The 14,532-nt window shown below is 45.8% G+C and overlaps 1 protein-coding gene across 2 annotated transcripts in view; it reads left to right on the top strand.

Moving 5' to 3' along the window:
* SERAC1 (serine active site containing 1) overlaps positions 1-14,532 on the top strand; it is a 305,705-nt gene that overhangs the window by 189,885 nt on the left and 101,288 nt on the right. For both annotated transcript variants that reach the window (XM_075203404.1, XM_075203405.1), the window contains 2 exons: positions 1,432-1,594; positions 2,315-2,465. In XM_075203404.1, the coding sequence (XP_075059505.1) occupies positions 1,432-1,594; positions 2,315-2,465 (314 nt within the window). The remainder of the gene's footprint in view (positions 1-1,431; positions 1,595-2,314; positions 2,466-14,532) is intronic.

The following is a 14,532-nucleotide window of genomic DNA, read 5'->3' as shown; positions in this document are numbered from 1 at the left end:
CTAGATGGGCTTGGTGTAACAAAACCTGCAGCACAATACCTTTTTGTCACTAGCATACAGGATTATAGAAATATTTGACCATGCATATGCATATCTGCATTCTGATTGGCTCAACTTTAGTTGCTGGATTCTTTTTTGGTTTGGAAATGACATACTGATGGTCTAACTGCAAATCAAAGAAATGTACAGAATCTTGAATTTGTTGAATCTCATTGCTCATCTCGAGTTGTGAGCATATGTTAGGGAGGTTGGAGGAAAGCCATGGTGACACCTGCTCTAAACAAGCAGAGGTGGCTATAAATGTACACGTCACCAAAAGGCATTTGCGAAATACAGGTATGGGATCTCTTTTCCGAAATCCCATTATCCAGAGAGTTCACAAAACCAGAAAGCAAAAAAGCAAAAATTAGTAAACAATTTAATGGTTTTTAAAATTAATTTTTTACTCACTGATACGAAGACATGATCATTGAGGGTTCTAATGTCACTGTGAGGAGCACTGCCAAACAATTTTATATAGAGAAGAATATCAGGGACCATGTGGTAAATAACAGGGGTAATTTTAAATATAACTTAGTATATAGTTATTTCTCCAACTTATGTGGAAAAATATCCCCAAATGAAACGATGATCGGTACTTTGGGACGACTTTAGATCATCGTGTCACTATACACACTCACACGATATCTGAACAAACGGTCGGATGTTGGCTGATTGGAGGTTTTTCATGCAGTTATTGGGCCAGTGTGTACTCCGCCTAAAGCAATGCACTTTACATAACATAGCAAGTTGGCCTCTTTCGATAGCTGCATTTAACTTGCTTTAAGTCATGCAAATGACCTAATGGTAGCAAAATATAGCACATCTGATCAATGTATTAATAACACAGCCTTTGTAAACAGCCACATGTGCACATTTGTTATCTACATTTTTCTGCAGTTGCTTTCTAAACATATTTTAGGAGCACATAGATCACAATGCATAGAAAAGCCATATATCTTATTGTAGTTATCAGTTACACTGTGTTACACCGATCATAATGGATGCAAATTATGGGAATGTATATGATATGAATAATGAATGAGTGGAATGCCTTTTCATTTCATTCAGTTTATTTAATCCCTGTCAATTAATGTATACATAGATAAAACAGACTTTTAATAGTTTTAATTTTAATAGTTTTAATAGTTTTAGTTTGCTTAACTTTATTTTTTGAGTTCTTTAGCTGCTAGAATACTGCCTAGATAACAATGATTAGAAAAGCGAGGGAAAGGAATTAAAGTGGCAAGGATGTATATTATTCATGCAAGGTTTTTTTTTTAATATGAGAAGTCCTCACAACAGCTTCTGGACAAGAGCAATTTTTTACACAAATTGTTTTACAAATTAATATCAACTTTTCACGGCTCATCATTTCTTTGTCTAACATAGATATCTACTCACGTTGACAAAATTGTATCAAATGGAGGTCTACAGTTGCTTCAGAAAATATATTTGCTCCGTAACGATTCTCAGAAAATACAAAGAAGTATAATACGTATAATAGGAAATCTGGCCTTGCATGAACATCTGCACTCAAACATTGTGGACTCAGGTGATAAAAGCTAGCAAAATTTCCAGTGATTACCCAAAAAATGTTACAAAATGTTTTGTTTTACAGTACTACATACCGTGCAACCTAGAAAATGTCATCATAATCTGCAATTTTACTAGTTTGCATAGCATTCTCCTTTTATTACACACTAATTGCAATATATCAACAGTCCACTTAGCTTGTTAACAAATGCTCAGATAGCTATTGGAAAGGTAAGTGATTCATGAATTCTAATATTATAGGGCTCAGCAAGACATTGCTTATCAGGTCTCCACACTGTGACCTACCTCACCGTAGCAGCATGTTTTTCCCTCCAGCTTTATTCTAGTTACCTGTGTCCACACATGTGGACAGCCAGATTGTACAGATCTGGTCATTTGGGAGTCTGGGTATCTGGATCATAGTGGCTTCATGCACTATATTTGGCACATTACAGCAGACATGATAAAGAGAGTCATCGGTCAACCAAGTTTCAGGATCTGCAGAATAAAAACGGGTCACAATTTTATGAAACAGATCTGTTAATGTTTGAGCCACATGCCTCAAATTACACATAAGACATGTGGAGCCACTTACCACCCTTTCATGTGTTAGTGTTTTAGTTTTTTATATATATATAAATTAGCATGCCTATAATTAATCTCACAGAATTTGCACACATGCACAACCGGTGTATGTGTAACCATTTCCATTCAATGCTGTATATTCTTATTTTCCCAGGTTGGGTTTCTATACTGGCTGAAGCAGTGAAATCCCCTTATGTAATTCAGTCCTCACATGCAGCTCGAGCCTTGGTTAATTTGGATCGTGAAACAGTAACTGAAAAATACCCTGATGGAGTTTATATACTACACCCACAACAGAGAACTAGGTGAGAAAACATATTATTGCAATAATATTAAATGGGATCTATAAAATAAACACATGAAGACAATATACAGTAGGCTAAGTGCATCTGCAAATAGTACAGTTACATTTTATTGTGGTCTAATTGTATATTTTTTTTGTGGACACCATGACAGGGTACAATAAATAAAAAAAAATTCATGGCTAAAGTGATCGTTAGTTAATTGGAACACTTAAAAGAACATCTAAAAATTGTCTCACAACAACTTTTCTTACTTACCCTCAACACAAGTCCTGGTCTAAGATGTCTATAGACCAGAATAGGCAAGAAAGTATACAGCTGGATAAAACCCAAAAGTACATTAGCAAACAGATTAGGTTACAGTATTTATATTAGAGATGCTCACTGACCCCCGTGAAGTGGTTTTGGTTTTGGATCTGGATTAGCTTCGTGTTTTGGTTTTGGTTTTGGATCTGTATTTATTTTGAAAAATTGCTAAAATATGCTAAAATCACATAATGTTGCTCTTTTTTTGATCCTACATTATTGTTAACCTCAATAACACTTATTTCAATTCATTTGTAGTCAAATTTGACCACCTCACAGGTCACAATATTATTTTCATTCACTTTTGGACAAATACTGCAGCGATCTAGCTAGATGGTAAGCGATAGAGCAATGACTCAAACAAACCGCAGTTCCTACCACATCTAGGACATTTGTCACACAGCAGTGGCAGAAAAGTGGTGCAAGATTTAATTGTCCTTGGGCCCTCCCACCCACCCTTATGTTGGATCTTAAAAAGGAAATGCACAGTTTAACAAACCAAGCACTTCAGCCACAAAAGTGCCACTCCTTGTGGCTGAAGTGCTTGGTTTGTTTGGGCCCCCAAGAAACAAGGTAACAGTGGCTTTAAGCCACCTAAGGTAACAGTGGTGTTAATGAACTCTACTGTGGCAAGATGTTGTTGTTATCATCCTCAGCCTCATCCTCACCCTCATCAGTGTGTACATCATCCTCACACATTATTAATTCATCACCGCTGGAATCCACCCTAGTCTCAGTATTTTGATGTATTTGACAGGAAAGGCCTTCCTCGTGGAACTTGAAGTTCATTTTTATGAACATCATCTTTTCCACATTTTGAGGAAGTAGCCTCCTACGCTGATCGCTGACAAGGTTCCCAACTGTGCTAAAAACTCTTTCCGAGTACACACTGGAGGGTGGGCAGCTTAGGCAGTGCAATGCGAGTTGGTACATGGGTCTCCAAATTCCCTTTTTTTCCTCCCAGTATGTAAAGGGACTGTCTGATGTGTCTATTTCTATGCTGTCGTGAAAAAAATCCTCCACCATCCTTTGGATGCTGATAGTTGTAACAGATACTGGATTACTATTACTAATCTTGATTAGTGCTGGCTTACCTGAGGTGCGGAGTCTAACGATCTCCCCGGTGTTCACCAAGAACCGCCGCAAGGCAGGGTGGGCTTCACTGCCAGGAGTCGCAGGTCGCGGTCCTCAGGTTCGCCCCAAGATGTAGTGGTGCGGAAGATGCAGAGTCAATCAAGCCGGGTCGGTACACAGGAATGGAGGCAGGCAGAATCAGGAGGCAACTCGGAGTCAATCAAGCCGTGGTCGGTACACGGGTCATAAGAATAGAGGGATGGTCAGCAAGCCGGGTCGGTACACAGGGGTTGGAGAGTCAGGATAGTCTAACAGGCAGAGATCAGCATACAGGAAGACACAGGAGACAGGAAGACACAGCAATCCACGAAGCACATCAGCCAGGAACAGGCTGATGTGTCAGAGTGAGATTTTTATACTGACAGGGATTCAAAATCCCCGCCTCTGGGTTGCGGTCATGTGATCGCCGAACCCGGAAGTGCGGCATCCGGACGGAGCGGCGGGGATCAGGTAAGTTTGTAACAGTACCCCCTGCCCTAAAAATGGACTCCGGAAACCTAACAGGGTTTTAGGGGAAATTTTTTATGGAATAGTTTGAGCAGACTGGGAGCGTGCAGATCAGTGGCTTTTACCCAGGAGCGCTCCTCAGGGCATAACCCTTCTAATCCACCAAGAACTGTATGGAACCTTGAACTTTGCGGGAATCCAGAATAGTCTTAATCTCATATTCCACTTGATCCTGGTCCACAATAGGAGGAGGAACTCTTGATGTTATTGAGAATTTGTTGATTACCATTGGTTTTAACAAGGAGACATGAAAGACATTTGGTATGCGTAGGAAAGGAGGCAGACTCAATCTGATGACCTCAGAAATAGCGAACGGGCCAATGAACTTAGGAGCAAATTTCTTACTGGCAACCTTTAAACTATTGTTTTGAGTGGATAGCCATACCCTGTCACCGATAGAAAAACTTGGGCTTACTCTCCTCCTCTTATCGTAAGATTTCTTGGAACGAATGGTTGCGCTCTTTAAATTCCTCTTGAATTGTTCCCAAATAGAAGAGAAGTTACGAAACAATGAGTCCACCGCCGGAACTTCGGAAGATGTAATTTGTGAGAAGGTGGGTAGTCTAGGATGGCAGCTATAAAGAACAAAAAAGAGGGAGTTAGAGATGGCCTCATGAAAATGATTGTTATGGGCGAACTCGGCCCACGGGAGAAGATCCACCCAGTTATCTTGATTACTTGAGATAAATATTCTTAAGAATTTTTCTAATTCTTGGTTGGTTCTCTCCATAGACCCATTGGACTGGGGATGATATGCGGAGGAAAAATCAAGCTTAATTCTGGATTTACTGCAAAAGGACCTCCAAAATCTTGATGTGAACTGTGATCCACGATCGGAAACAATATGTTGAGGACAACCATGGAGGCAAAATATTTCTTTAATAAAAATATCGGCTAAGGAGGAGGAAGATGGAAGACCTTTAAGGGCAATAAAGTGAGCTGTTTTAGAGAAGCGATCAGTGACCACTAGCACCACTGTACAGGATTTAGAAGGTGGAAGTTCTGTGATAAAGTCCATCGAGGTCTGTGACCACGGGTATTCAGGAATGGGTAATGGGAGCAAACATCAATAAGGTCTTTTCCTAGAGGCCTTGTGTTGAGCACATTTGGAACAAGAAGAAATAAATCTCTTCACATCCTCCAGTAAGGAAGGCCACCAGTAACTTCGGGACAACAAGTCCCAAGTTTTGCGGATGCCGGCATGCCCAGAGAAGAGAGAGCGATGAGCCCAGCTGAGGAGTTGAGTGCGCAGACGTGGCAAGATGAATGTTTTGCCCGGAGGGCAACCCTTGTTAAGGTGTGTAGTTGCCAAAACTCGACCGGGGTCTACAATGAATTTATTGTCCTCCAAAGGTTCCATATCAGCTGGATCAAAAGAGCGAGATAAGGTATCCGCCTTCGTATTCTTGGATCCAGAGTGAAAGGTGATGTTAAAATCAAAACGTGAGCAGAATAAGGACCACCTTGCTTGCCGAGGGTTTAGACAACGGGCAGTACTTTATTATTATTATTTTTAATTTTTATTTATAAGGCGCCACAAGGTGTCCGTAGCGCCGTACAGGGACAAACAAATTACAATACAATGGGAGACAGCACAGTAAACAGTAAGCACAGTAACTCAATAAGCTCAATGCACAGCTAGAGAGGGCAGGGAAGGGGGAGGGAGGATCCGCAAACGGCGGGGCCCAAGAAGGAGGGCGCGGAAGACAGGGAGACCCCCAAGGGGGAAAAGGGAGCGAGAGTGGATGTGGGGTGGAGGACCCTCGAGGAGGAGGGCTAAGTAGCTGGAGAGCAGAGTTAGAAGTGGTGGAAACAGGAGGAGAGATGGCCCTGCTCAGAGGAGCGTACAATCTAAGGGGAGGGGTGGACAGACAGAGAGACGCAGGGGAGAGAGGGAGAGTAGGGGGACGGAGGCAGAAGATAAGGTAGGAAGTTAAGTGGGAGACAGAAAGGCTTTAAGAAAAAGGTGGGTTTTTAGGGCCCGTTTGAAGCTGGACAGATTAGGGGAAGTTCTGATGGAGGGAGGGAGCTTGTTCCAGTGGAGGGGGGCAGCACGGGCGAAGTCTTGGATACGCACATGGGAGGAGGTTATAAGGGGGGAAGAGAGGCGACGGTCAGAGGGAGAACGGAAAGGGCGGGATGGAGCATGAATAGAGAGGAGGGTGGAGATGTAGGGCGCAGTGGAGTTGGCGAGGGCCTTGTAGGTGAGTGTGAGGAGCTTAAAGAGGATTCTGAAGGGGAATGGGAGCCAGTGAAGGGCTAGGTAGAGGGGGAAGACAGAAGAGGAGCGGCGAGAAAGGAAAATAAGCCTAGCAGCAGCATTAAGAATGGATCGAAGGGGAGCGAGATGAGAGTGGGGGAGGCCAGTGAGGAGGAGGTTGCAGTAGTCCAGGCGGGAGATGACCAGAGAGTGGATAAGGCATTTGGTGGCATCTTGGGAGAGGAATGAACAGATGCGAGCGATGTTACGCAGCTGGAAGCAGCAGGATTTAGAAAGAGAAAGGATTTGCGGGCCAAAGGAGATAGAGGAGTCGAGGATGACACCAAGGCAGCAAAGTTGGGGGACAGGGGAGATAGAGGTGTTGTCGACAGTGATGGAGAGGTCAGAAGGGGATGAGGTATGAGAGGGAGGAAAAACTATGAGCTCAGTTTTGGCAAGGTTAAGTTTAAGGAATCGAGAGGACATCCAGGAGAAGATGGCAGAGAGGCAGGCGGACACCCTAGAGAGGAGGGAGGGAGAGAGATCAGGAGAGGAGAGGTATAGTTGAGTGTCGTCAGCGTAAAGGTGGTAGCTGAAGCCGAAGGAGCTGATGAGTTCACCCAGGGTGGAGGTGTATAGAGAGAAGAGTAAGGGTCCCAGAACAGAGCCCTGAGGGACCCCGACTGGAAGGGTGGACGGGGGGGGGAGAGAGACCCAGAGGTGATGACAGAGAAGGATCGGTGAGTAAGGTAAGAGGTGAACCAGGACAGGACTGGGCCGGAGAGGCCGAAAGACTGGAGGGTGTGAAGGAGGAGGGGGTGGTCAATGGTGTCGAAGGCTGCAGAGAGGTCAAGGAGGATGAGAAGGGAGAAGTGGCCCCTGGCTTTAGCAGAGAGGAGGTCATTGGTGACTTTAGCCAGGGCAGTTTCAGTGGAGTGGAGGGGGCGGAAACCAGACTGGAGAGGATCAAGGAGGGAGTGTTCAGAAAGGTAGGAGGTCAGACGGCTGCAGACGAGCCTCTCGAGAATTTTGGAGGAAAGGGGAGAAGAGATATGGGGCGATAGTTCGAGAGAGAAGTGGGGTCGAGATTAGGTTTCTTAAGAATGGGGGATATGAGAGCATGTTTGAAGGAGGAAGGGAAGATGCCAGTTGAGAGGGAGAGATTAAAGAGGTGAGCGAGGTGGGAGCAGGTGGTGGGGGAAAGGGAGCGAAGAAGGTGGGAGGGGATGGGATGCAGGGGACAGGTAGTGGGGGGAGAGGATGAAATGAGAGAGTGGACTTCCTCGCCGGTGGAGGGAAAGGTGGTTGGGGGGGAGGACGCAAGAGTGGGAGAGGTGGAAAAGAGAGTGAAGAAGGAGATTTCAAGTCGGATGGCCTCGATTTTAGAGGAGAAGAAGGAGGCGAAATCGGAGGCAGTCTCTGAGGAGGGGGGAGGGGAGGGGACTAGGAGAGTGCTGAAGGTGACGAAGAGGCGGTGGGGTTTAGAGGACTGGGAAGAGATGAGGGATTTCAAGAAAGATTGTTTAGCGAGTGAGAGGGCAGAGCTGTAGGATGAAAGGATGAATTTTAAGTGGAGCAAGTCAGCCAGGCAGCGTTTTTTTCTCCAGTGACGTTCGGCGGTACGGGAGCATTTTTGGAGGTAGTGGGTAAATTTGGAGTGCCAGTGTTGGGGTTTGGAGCAGCGGGGGTGCACGGTGTGGGCAGGGGCAACCGCATCCAGAGCGGAGGTGAGGGTGTGATTGTAGAGGGAGACCGCCTCGTTGAGGCAGGCCTGGGAGGAAAGGGGAGAAAGGAGGGTATCGAGAGAGGAGTACAGAGAGTCAGGGTCAAGAGCGTTGAGGTTGCGTATGGACAGAGTAGGTTTGGGCAGGGGTAGGAGAGCAGGAGAAGTGGAGAGAGAGAAGGAGAGGAGATGGTGGTCGGATAGAGGAAAGGGAGAGATGGAGAAGCCGGAGAGACTACATAGGTAGGAGAAGACAAGATCAAGGGAGTGGCCAAGGCAGTGGGTAGAGGAGGAGGTCCATTGGGTGAGACCAAGGGAGGAAGAGAGGGTGAGCAGTTTGCTGGAAGCAGGGTAGGTGGGGTTGTCGATGGGGTTGTTAAAGTCACCGAGAATGATCGAGGGGAGATCGGAGGAGAGGTGGTGAGGAAGCCAGCTAGCAAAGTTGTCAAGGAAGAGGGAGGTGGGGCCAGGGGGGCGGTAGATGATAGTGACGTGGAGGTGGATAGGGTAGACGAGGCGAATGGAGTGAGCTTCAAAGGAGGAGAAGGAGAGGGAGGGTTCAAGGGGAATGACACGAAAAGTACAGGTGGAGGAGAGGAGGAGGCCCACTCCACCGCCTGGGCGGGCACCAGGCCTGGTGGAGTGGGTAAGGGAGAGGCCAACATAGGAGAGGGCAGCGGGGGAAGTAGTATCAGAATCGGAGAGCGAGGTTTCAGTAACGGCAAGAAGGTTAAAGGAGTTGGATAGAAAGAGGACGTGGATAGCAGTCAGCTTGTTGCGGACGGATCTGGCATTCCAGAAGGCACAGAAGAAAGGGGGAGAGGAGAGGGGGGAAATGGGGATGAGGTTAGCAAGATGAGCAGCGCGCGGGGGAGGGCGGGGAGGAACGGGAGAGGCGAGGGTGGGGGGAGAGTATGGGTATGGAGTGAGAGCGGGGAGGCATAGTAGGGAGAGAGAGTAACAGAACAGTGAGATAGTGGGGACAGGTAAGAACAATGGCAGGAAGACAAAAGACAATGACAAGGTGGAAGACAATAACGAATTAGAGCGTGGAGGGCATGGAACAACAGTACAGTGAGATAATAAGGACAATGAAAACAGGTAAAAATGATAGCAGAACAGTAAGATAATAAGGATAGCGGATAACAGGTAAGAATAAGCAGGGAGACAATAGCAAGATGGAGGACAATAACCAATTAGGGCGTGGAAGGCAAGGAATAACAGAAGGAGAGGTAATAAGGACAATGGAAATAGGCAAGAATAATAACAGGTAAAAGTAGTTGCTGGTAAATATAAAATCAGGAAAAACAAGATAAAGGCATATAAATAGTAGAATAATAACAGGTAAAAAGTAGTTACTTGTAAATGTACAATAAGGAAAAACAAAATAATTTACGTAAGTAAAGCAAATTCTTGTGATCGGTATATATGGTGATTGGAAATTGTGCCCCTTCTAGTAGATGTCTCCATTCGGAGAGAGCCAACTTGATGGCCAGGAACTCTTTGTCGTCAATCCCGTAATTCCTTTCAGCAGGTAACAAGCGACGGGAAAAGAATCCGCAAGGATGAAGTTTGCCAGAAGGACTCCGTTGTGAAAGTACGGCTCCAGTACCAATGGAAGACGCATCTACCTCCAGGATAAAAGGACGTGAACAATCAGGCTGTTGAAGAATGGGTGCAGATGAGAAGAGAGACTTTAATGAAATAAAGGCTAGGATAGCCCCAGTGGACCATATGCTAGCATCAGCAGATTTACGGGTCAATGCAGTGATGGGAGCCACAAGAGAAGAATAACCTTTGATGAACTGACGATAGTAATTGGAGAATCCTAGGAAGCGTTGGGTAGCCTTAAGACCAGAAGTTTGAGACCAGTCAAGTATGGCTTTCAATTTGGTGGGATCCATCTGCAGACCGGTGCCACAAATAATATATCCCAGGAAAGGAATTTGTTTCTGTTCGAAGGTGCATTTCTCTAATTTGCAAAATAGATGATTTTTCCGGATACGAGAGAGAACCTGCAGTACATGACTGCGATGAGATACTAGATATTGAGAAAAGAGGAGGATGTCGTTCAAGTAGATGACTACGGATTGATACAAGAGATCTTGAAAGAGCTCATTCATAAAGCCCTGAAAGATAGCCGGGGCATTGCATAACCCAAAGGGCATAGCCAAGTACTCAAAGTGGCCGTCTCGGGTGTTGAACGCTGTTTTCCATTCATCCCCCTCCTTAATGCGTATAAGGTTATACTCTCCTCTGAGATCAAGTTTAGAGAAGATGGTGGCACCCTTAATACGGTCAAACAATTTTAGAAATCAATGGCAGAGGATACCGATTTTTAATGGTAATAGCATTCAGGCCTCTGTAATCTATGCAAGGGCGGAGGCCCCCATCTTTCTTTTCTACGAAGAAGAAGCCAGCCCCAGCTGGAAAGGCAGACTTGCGAATGAAGCCCCTTTTTAGATTTTCTTGGACGTACTCCTCCATAGCCTTAGACTCCGGAAGGGAAAGGGGGTAAACACGGCCCCTGGGAATAGGTTTACCAGGTATAAGGTCAATGCCACAATCCCAGATTCTGTGTGGAGGGAGTCTTGTGGCCTCTTGTTGACAAAAAACATCAGAGAAGGTTTGGTATGGTTCAGGCAAAAGAGTCACTGGAAATATTTGGGAACGTCTGGGAATATCTGGATGGACCACTTTCTGAAGACAGTGAGAGAAGCAGAAATGTCCCCAGGACAATATGTGACCTGATTTCCAGTCTAGGGTGGGAGAATGGAGACAAAGCCATGGAAGTCCTAGGATGACTGGGTTGGTAGATTTCTGAATTACTAGAAAGGAGACCTTTTCCAGTTGAAGCGCTCCGATCTAAAGAAGGAGGGGAATAGTGCATACCAGGATGGACCCCTCAGGAATTCTTCCCCCATCAATGGCCAGCAGTGAGATGGGTTGTTCCAAGGCTTGTGTGGGATTAGAGAATTGTTTAACTAATGCGGCAGAGATGAAATTTCCTGCGGCTCCGGAATCAAGAAGTGCAGACTGCGGGAAAGTTTTCTGTCCTAACTGAAGGGAAATAGGGATAGTCAGGCAATCATTACTAGAAACGAACTGACTGACACTGAGAGAAGAGGCCCAACGATACAGCTCCCGAACTCGTTAGGCCCTGTCGTTTCCCAGACCTTTAGGACAAGAACTCAGAAGATGGCCACTCTCTCCACAATACAGACACAACTTGTTCCGAAATCTCCTCTCCCTTTCTTCGGCCGACAGGCGGGTCCTCCCCAGTTGCATAGGTTCTTCGGGAGGAAGAACAGGGGTTTGGAAGTTGGGGGCCAAGCGAATCATACTGCGCCGAGATTGTTCTCTCTCGGAATTATGCTTCTTGAAACGCAAATCAACCTTGACACAGAAGGAGATGATATCGTCCAGAGACGTAGGGAGTTCCTGAGATACCAGCTCGTCTTTGATCCGATCTGAAAGGCCCTGCTAGAACGTAGCTACTAGAGCCTCATCGCTCCAGCGAAGTTCAGAGGCCATTGTTCTGAAGTGGACCGCATACTGTCCCACATACTAGTTTCCTTGGCGAAGACGTAAGAAGCCGGTAGCAGCATTAGATACCCTTCCTGGCTCATCGAATATCTTCTTGAAAGTGGACAAAAAGGTGTTGAAGTTATACAGAATGGGATCATTCCTCTCCCATAAAGGGGAAGCCCATGCTAAGGCTTGACCGGATAACAGTGAAATCACATAGGCCACTTTCACTTTTTCGGAAGGGAAGTTCCCTGGCAACAGATCGAATTGTATGGAGCATTGTTTTAAAAATCCTCTGCAATATTTGGGGTCCCCATCAAACTTAGGTGGGTTAGGTATCCGTAACTGCGAGGAAGAAGCTGCTGCTACGGGCGGGGGTTCTGGGGCTGCAACCGCCGGCGCAGGTGGTCCGCTAGCAACCAGGGTGTTCTGGACAACATCCAACCGGGTAGATAAACTATTGAGAAATTTTAAAAGTTGGTCTTGGTTAGCCTCTTGCTTATCTATCCTTCCCACTAAATGCTCCAACAGATCTTTTGCCGCTGAGTCAATGGTCAGAGCAAACTGTAACAGATACTGGATTACTATTACTAATCTTGATTAGCGCTGGCTTACCTGAGGTGCGGAGTCTAACGATCTCCCCGGTGTTCACCAAGAACCGCCGCAAGGCGGGGTGGGCTTCACTGCCAAGAGTCGCAGGTCGCGGTCCTCAGGTTCGCCCCAAGATGTAGTGCAGCGGAGTGGAGCAGAAGATGCAGAGTCAATCAAGCCGGGTCGGTACACAGGAATCGAGGCAGGCAGAATCAGGAGGCAACTCGGAGTCAATCAAGCCGTGGTCGGTACACGGGTCACAAGAATTTAGGGATGGTCAGCAAGCCGGGTCGGTACACGGGGGTTGGAGAGCCAGGATAGTCTAACAGGCAGAAATCAGCAATCCACGAAGCACAGAAGCCAGGAACAGGTAAGTGTTGCTCTGACACTCAGCGAGTGTCAGAGTGAGATTTTTATACTGACAGGGATTCAAAATCCCCGCCTCTGGGTTGTGGTCATGTGACCGACGAAACCCGGAAGTGCGGCATCCGGACGGAGCGGCGGGGATCAGGTAAGTTTTTATCAATAGTAGGATCACATGGAGTTACGGCAGAGGTATCATGTTTTTTGGTCAACTCTTTTACACCAGACCAGATGTCAAAATTTGGTGTAGAGTCATCTGCATCATCCCTGGGTGTCTTGGGAAAGCAAAGTTTTTCCCTAGCAGTAGTTGAGTAAGAAACTGAAGAAGAAGACGCCGTCCTGTCACGTAACACTTGAGCTGTCATCCTGCTCACCAGGAGCGCCTTGCATCCCTACAAATCTGGGTCAGCTGGAAACAAAGAGAAGACATAGTTCTTAAGCCAAGGATCAAGCACAGTCGCCAAAATGTAGTGCTCCGACTTCAAGATTTTGATAACTCTTGGATCCTGGCGAAGCAAATAAAGTACTTGATCTATAAGTCCGACATACTTAGCGGAATTGCTTTGTTCAATCTCCTCCTTCAGTTTCTCAAGCTGCTTTTCCAAAAGTCTAATTAAGGGAATAACTTGACTCAAGCTTGCAGTGCCTGAACTCACTTCACAGGTGACTACTTCAAATGGTTTCAGCACCTTGCACAACACGGAAAGTATTCTCCACTACGCTTGACTAAAATACATCCCCCCTCCTTTCCCAATGTCATGTTTTTGTGGAGTAAGCGTGGATGACTTTTCGCTGTTCCTCCATCCTCAGAAGCATATACAGGGTGGAATTCCACCTTGTCACCACCTCTTGCTTCAGTTGGTGGCAAGGCAAATTGCTCTTGCAGCAGCTGCAATCTCCTACACGTTGTTGCCGAATGCCGAAAATGTCCAGATATTTTACGGGCCACAGACAGCATCTCTTGCAAGTCCCAGTCATTTTTTAAAAAGCTCTGCACCATCAAGTTTATTGTGTGAGCAAAACAGGGAATGTGATGGAATTCACCCAGCTGTAATGCTCTGACAATATTGGTGGCGTTATCAGAAGTGACATATCGTGAGAAGATTCCAAGAATGATAAGCCATGTTGCAATGATATTCCTTAGTCTTTGTAGGAGATTGTCAGCTGTTTGCCTCTTTATGAAGCCGGTGATACACAGAGTAGCCTGCCTCTGACAAATGTGACGTACTTGGGTACATGCTGCTGCTGTTCCTGCTGGTTAAGGTGAATGACCAACCCAGTGGGCTGTCACAGTCATATAATCTTTAGTTTGCCCAGTTCCACTTGTCCACATATCTGTGGTTAAGTGTACGGTGGGTAGAGTGGCATTTTGCAGCCCAATAATAACATTTTAACAAACCTTCTGGTAGAGGTGAGGATTAGCTTTCCTACTGAAATGGTGTTGTGATGAAATTTGGTAACGGGGACACAAGACCTCAAGTAACTGTCTAAAACCAGCTGCATTAATAGTGGATATTGGACGCAGATCTAATACGAGCATAGTCGCCATGGTGTCTGTGATCCGCTTTGCCACTGGGTGACAGCTTTCATACTTGCTTCCTCTTGCACAGGATTGTTTAACAGTCAATTATTGTAAACTACTAGTAGTCTTTTTCTTGGCCTGCTTCTGGGATGAAGATTCACCCCCAGCAGCAGCAAAAGCAGCAGCAGTGGGACTA

The sequence above is a fragment of the Mixophyes fleayi genome, chromosome 3 (assembly GCF_038048845.1).
Source record: "Mixophyes fleayi isolate aMixFle1 chromosome 3, aMixFle1.hap1, whole genome shotgun sequence".
NCBI classification, from domain to species: Eukaryota; Metazoa; Chordata; class Amphibia; order Anura; family Limnodynastidae; genus Mixophyes; species Mixophyes fleayi.
This window is presented reverse-complemented; position numbering and strand designations above follow the sequence as displayed.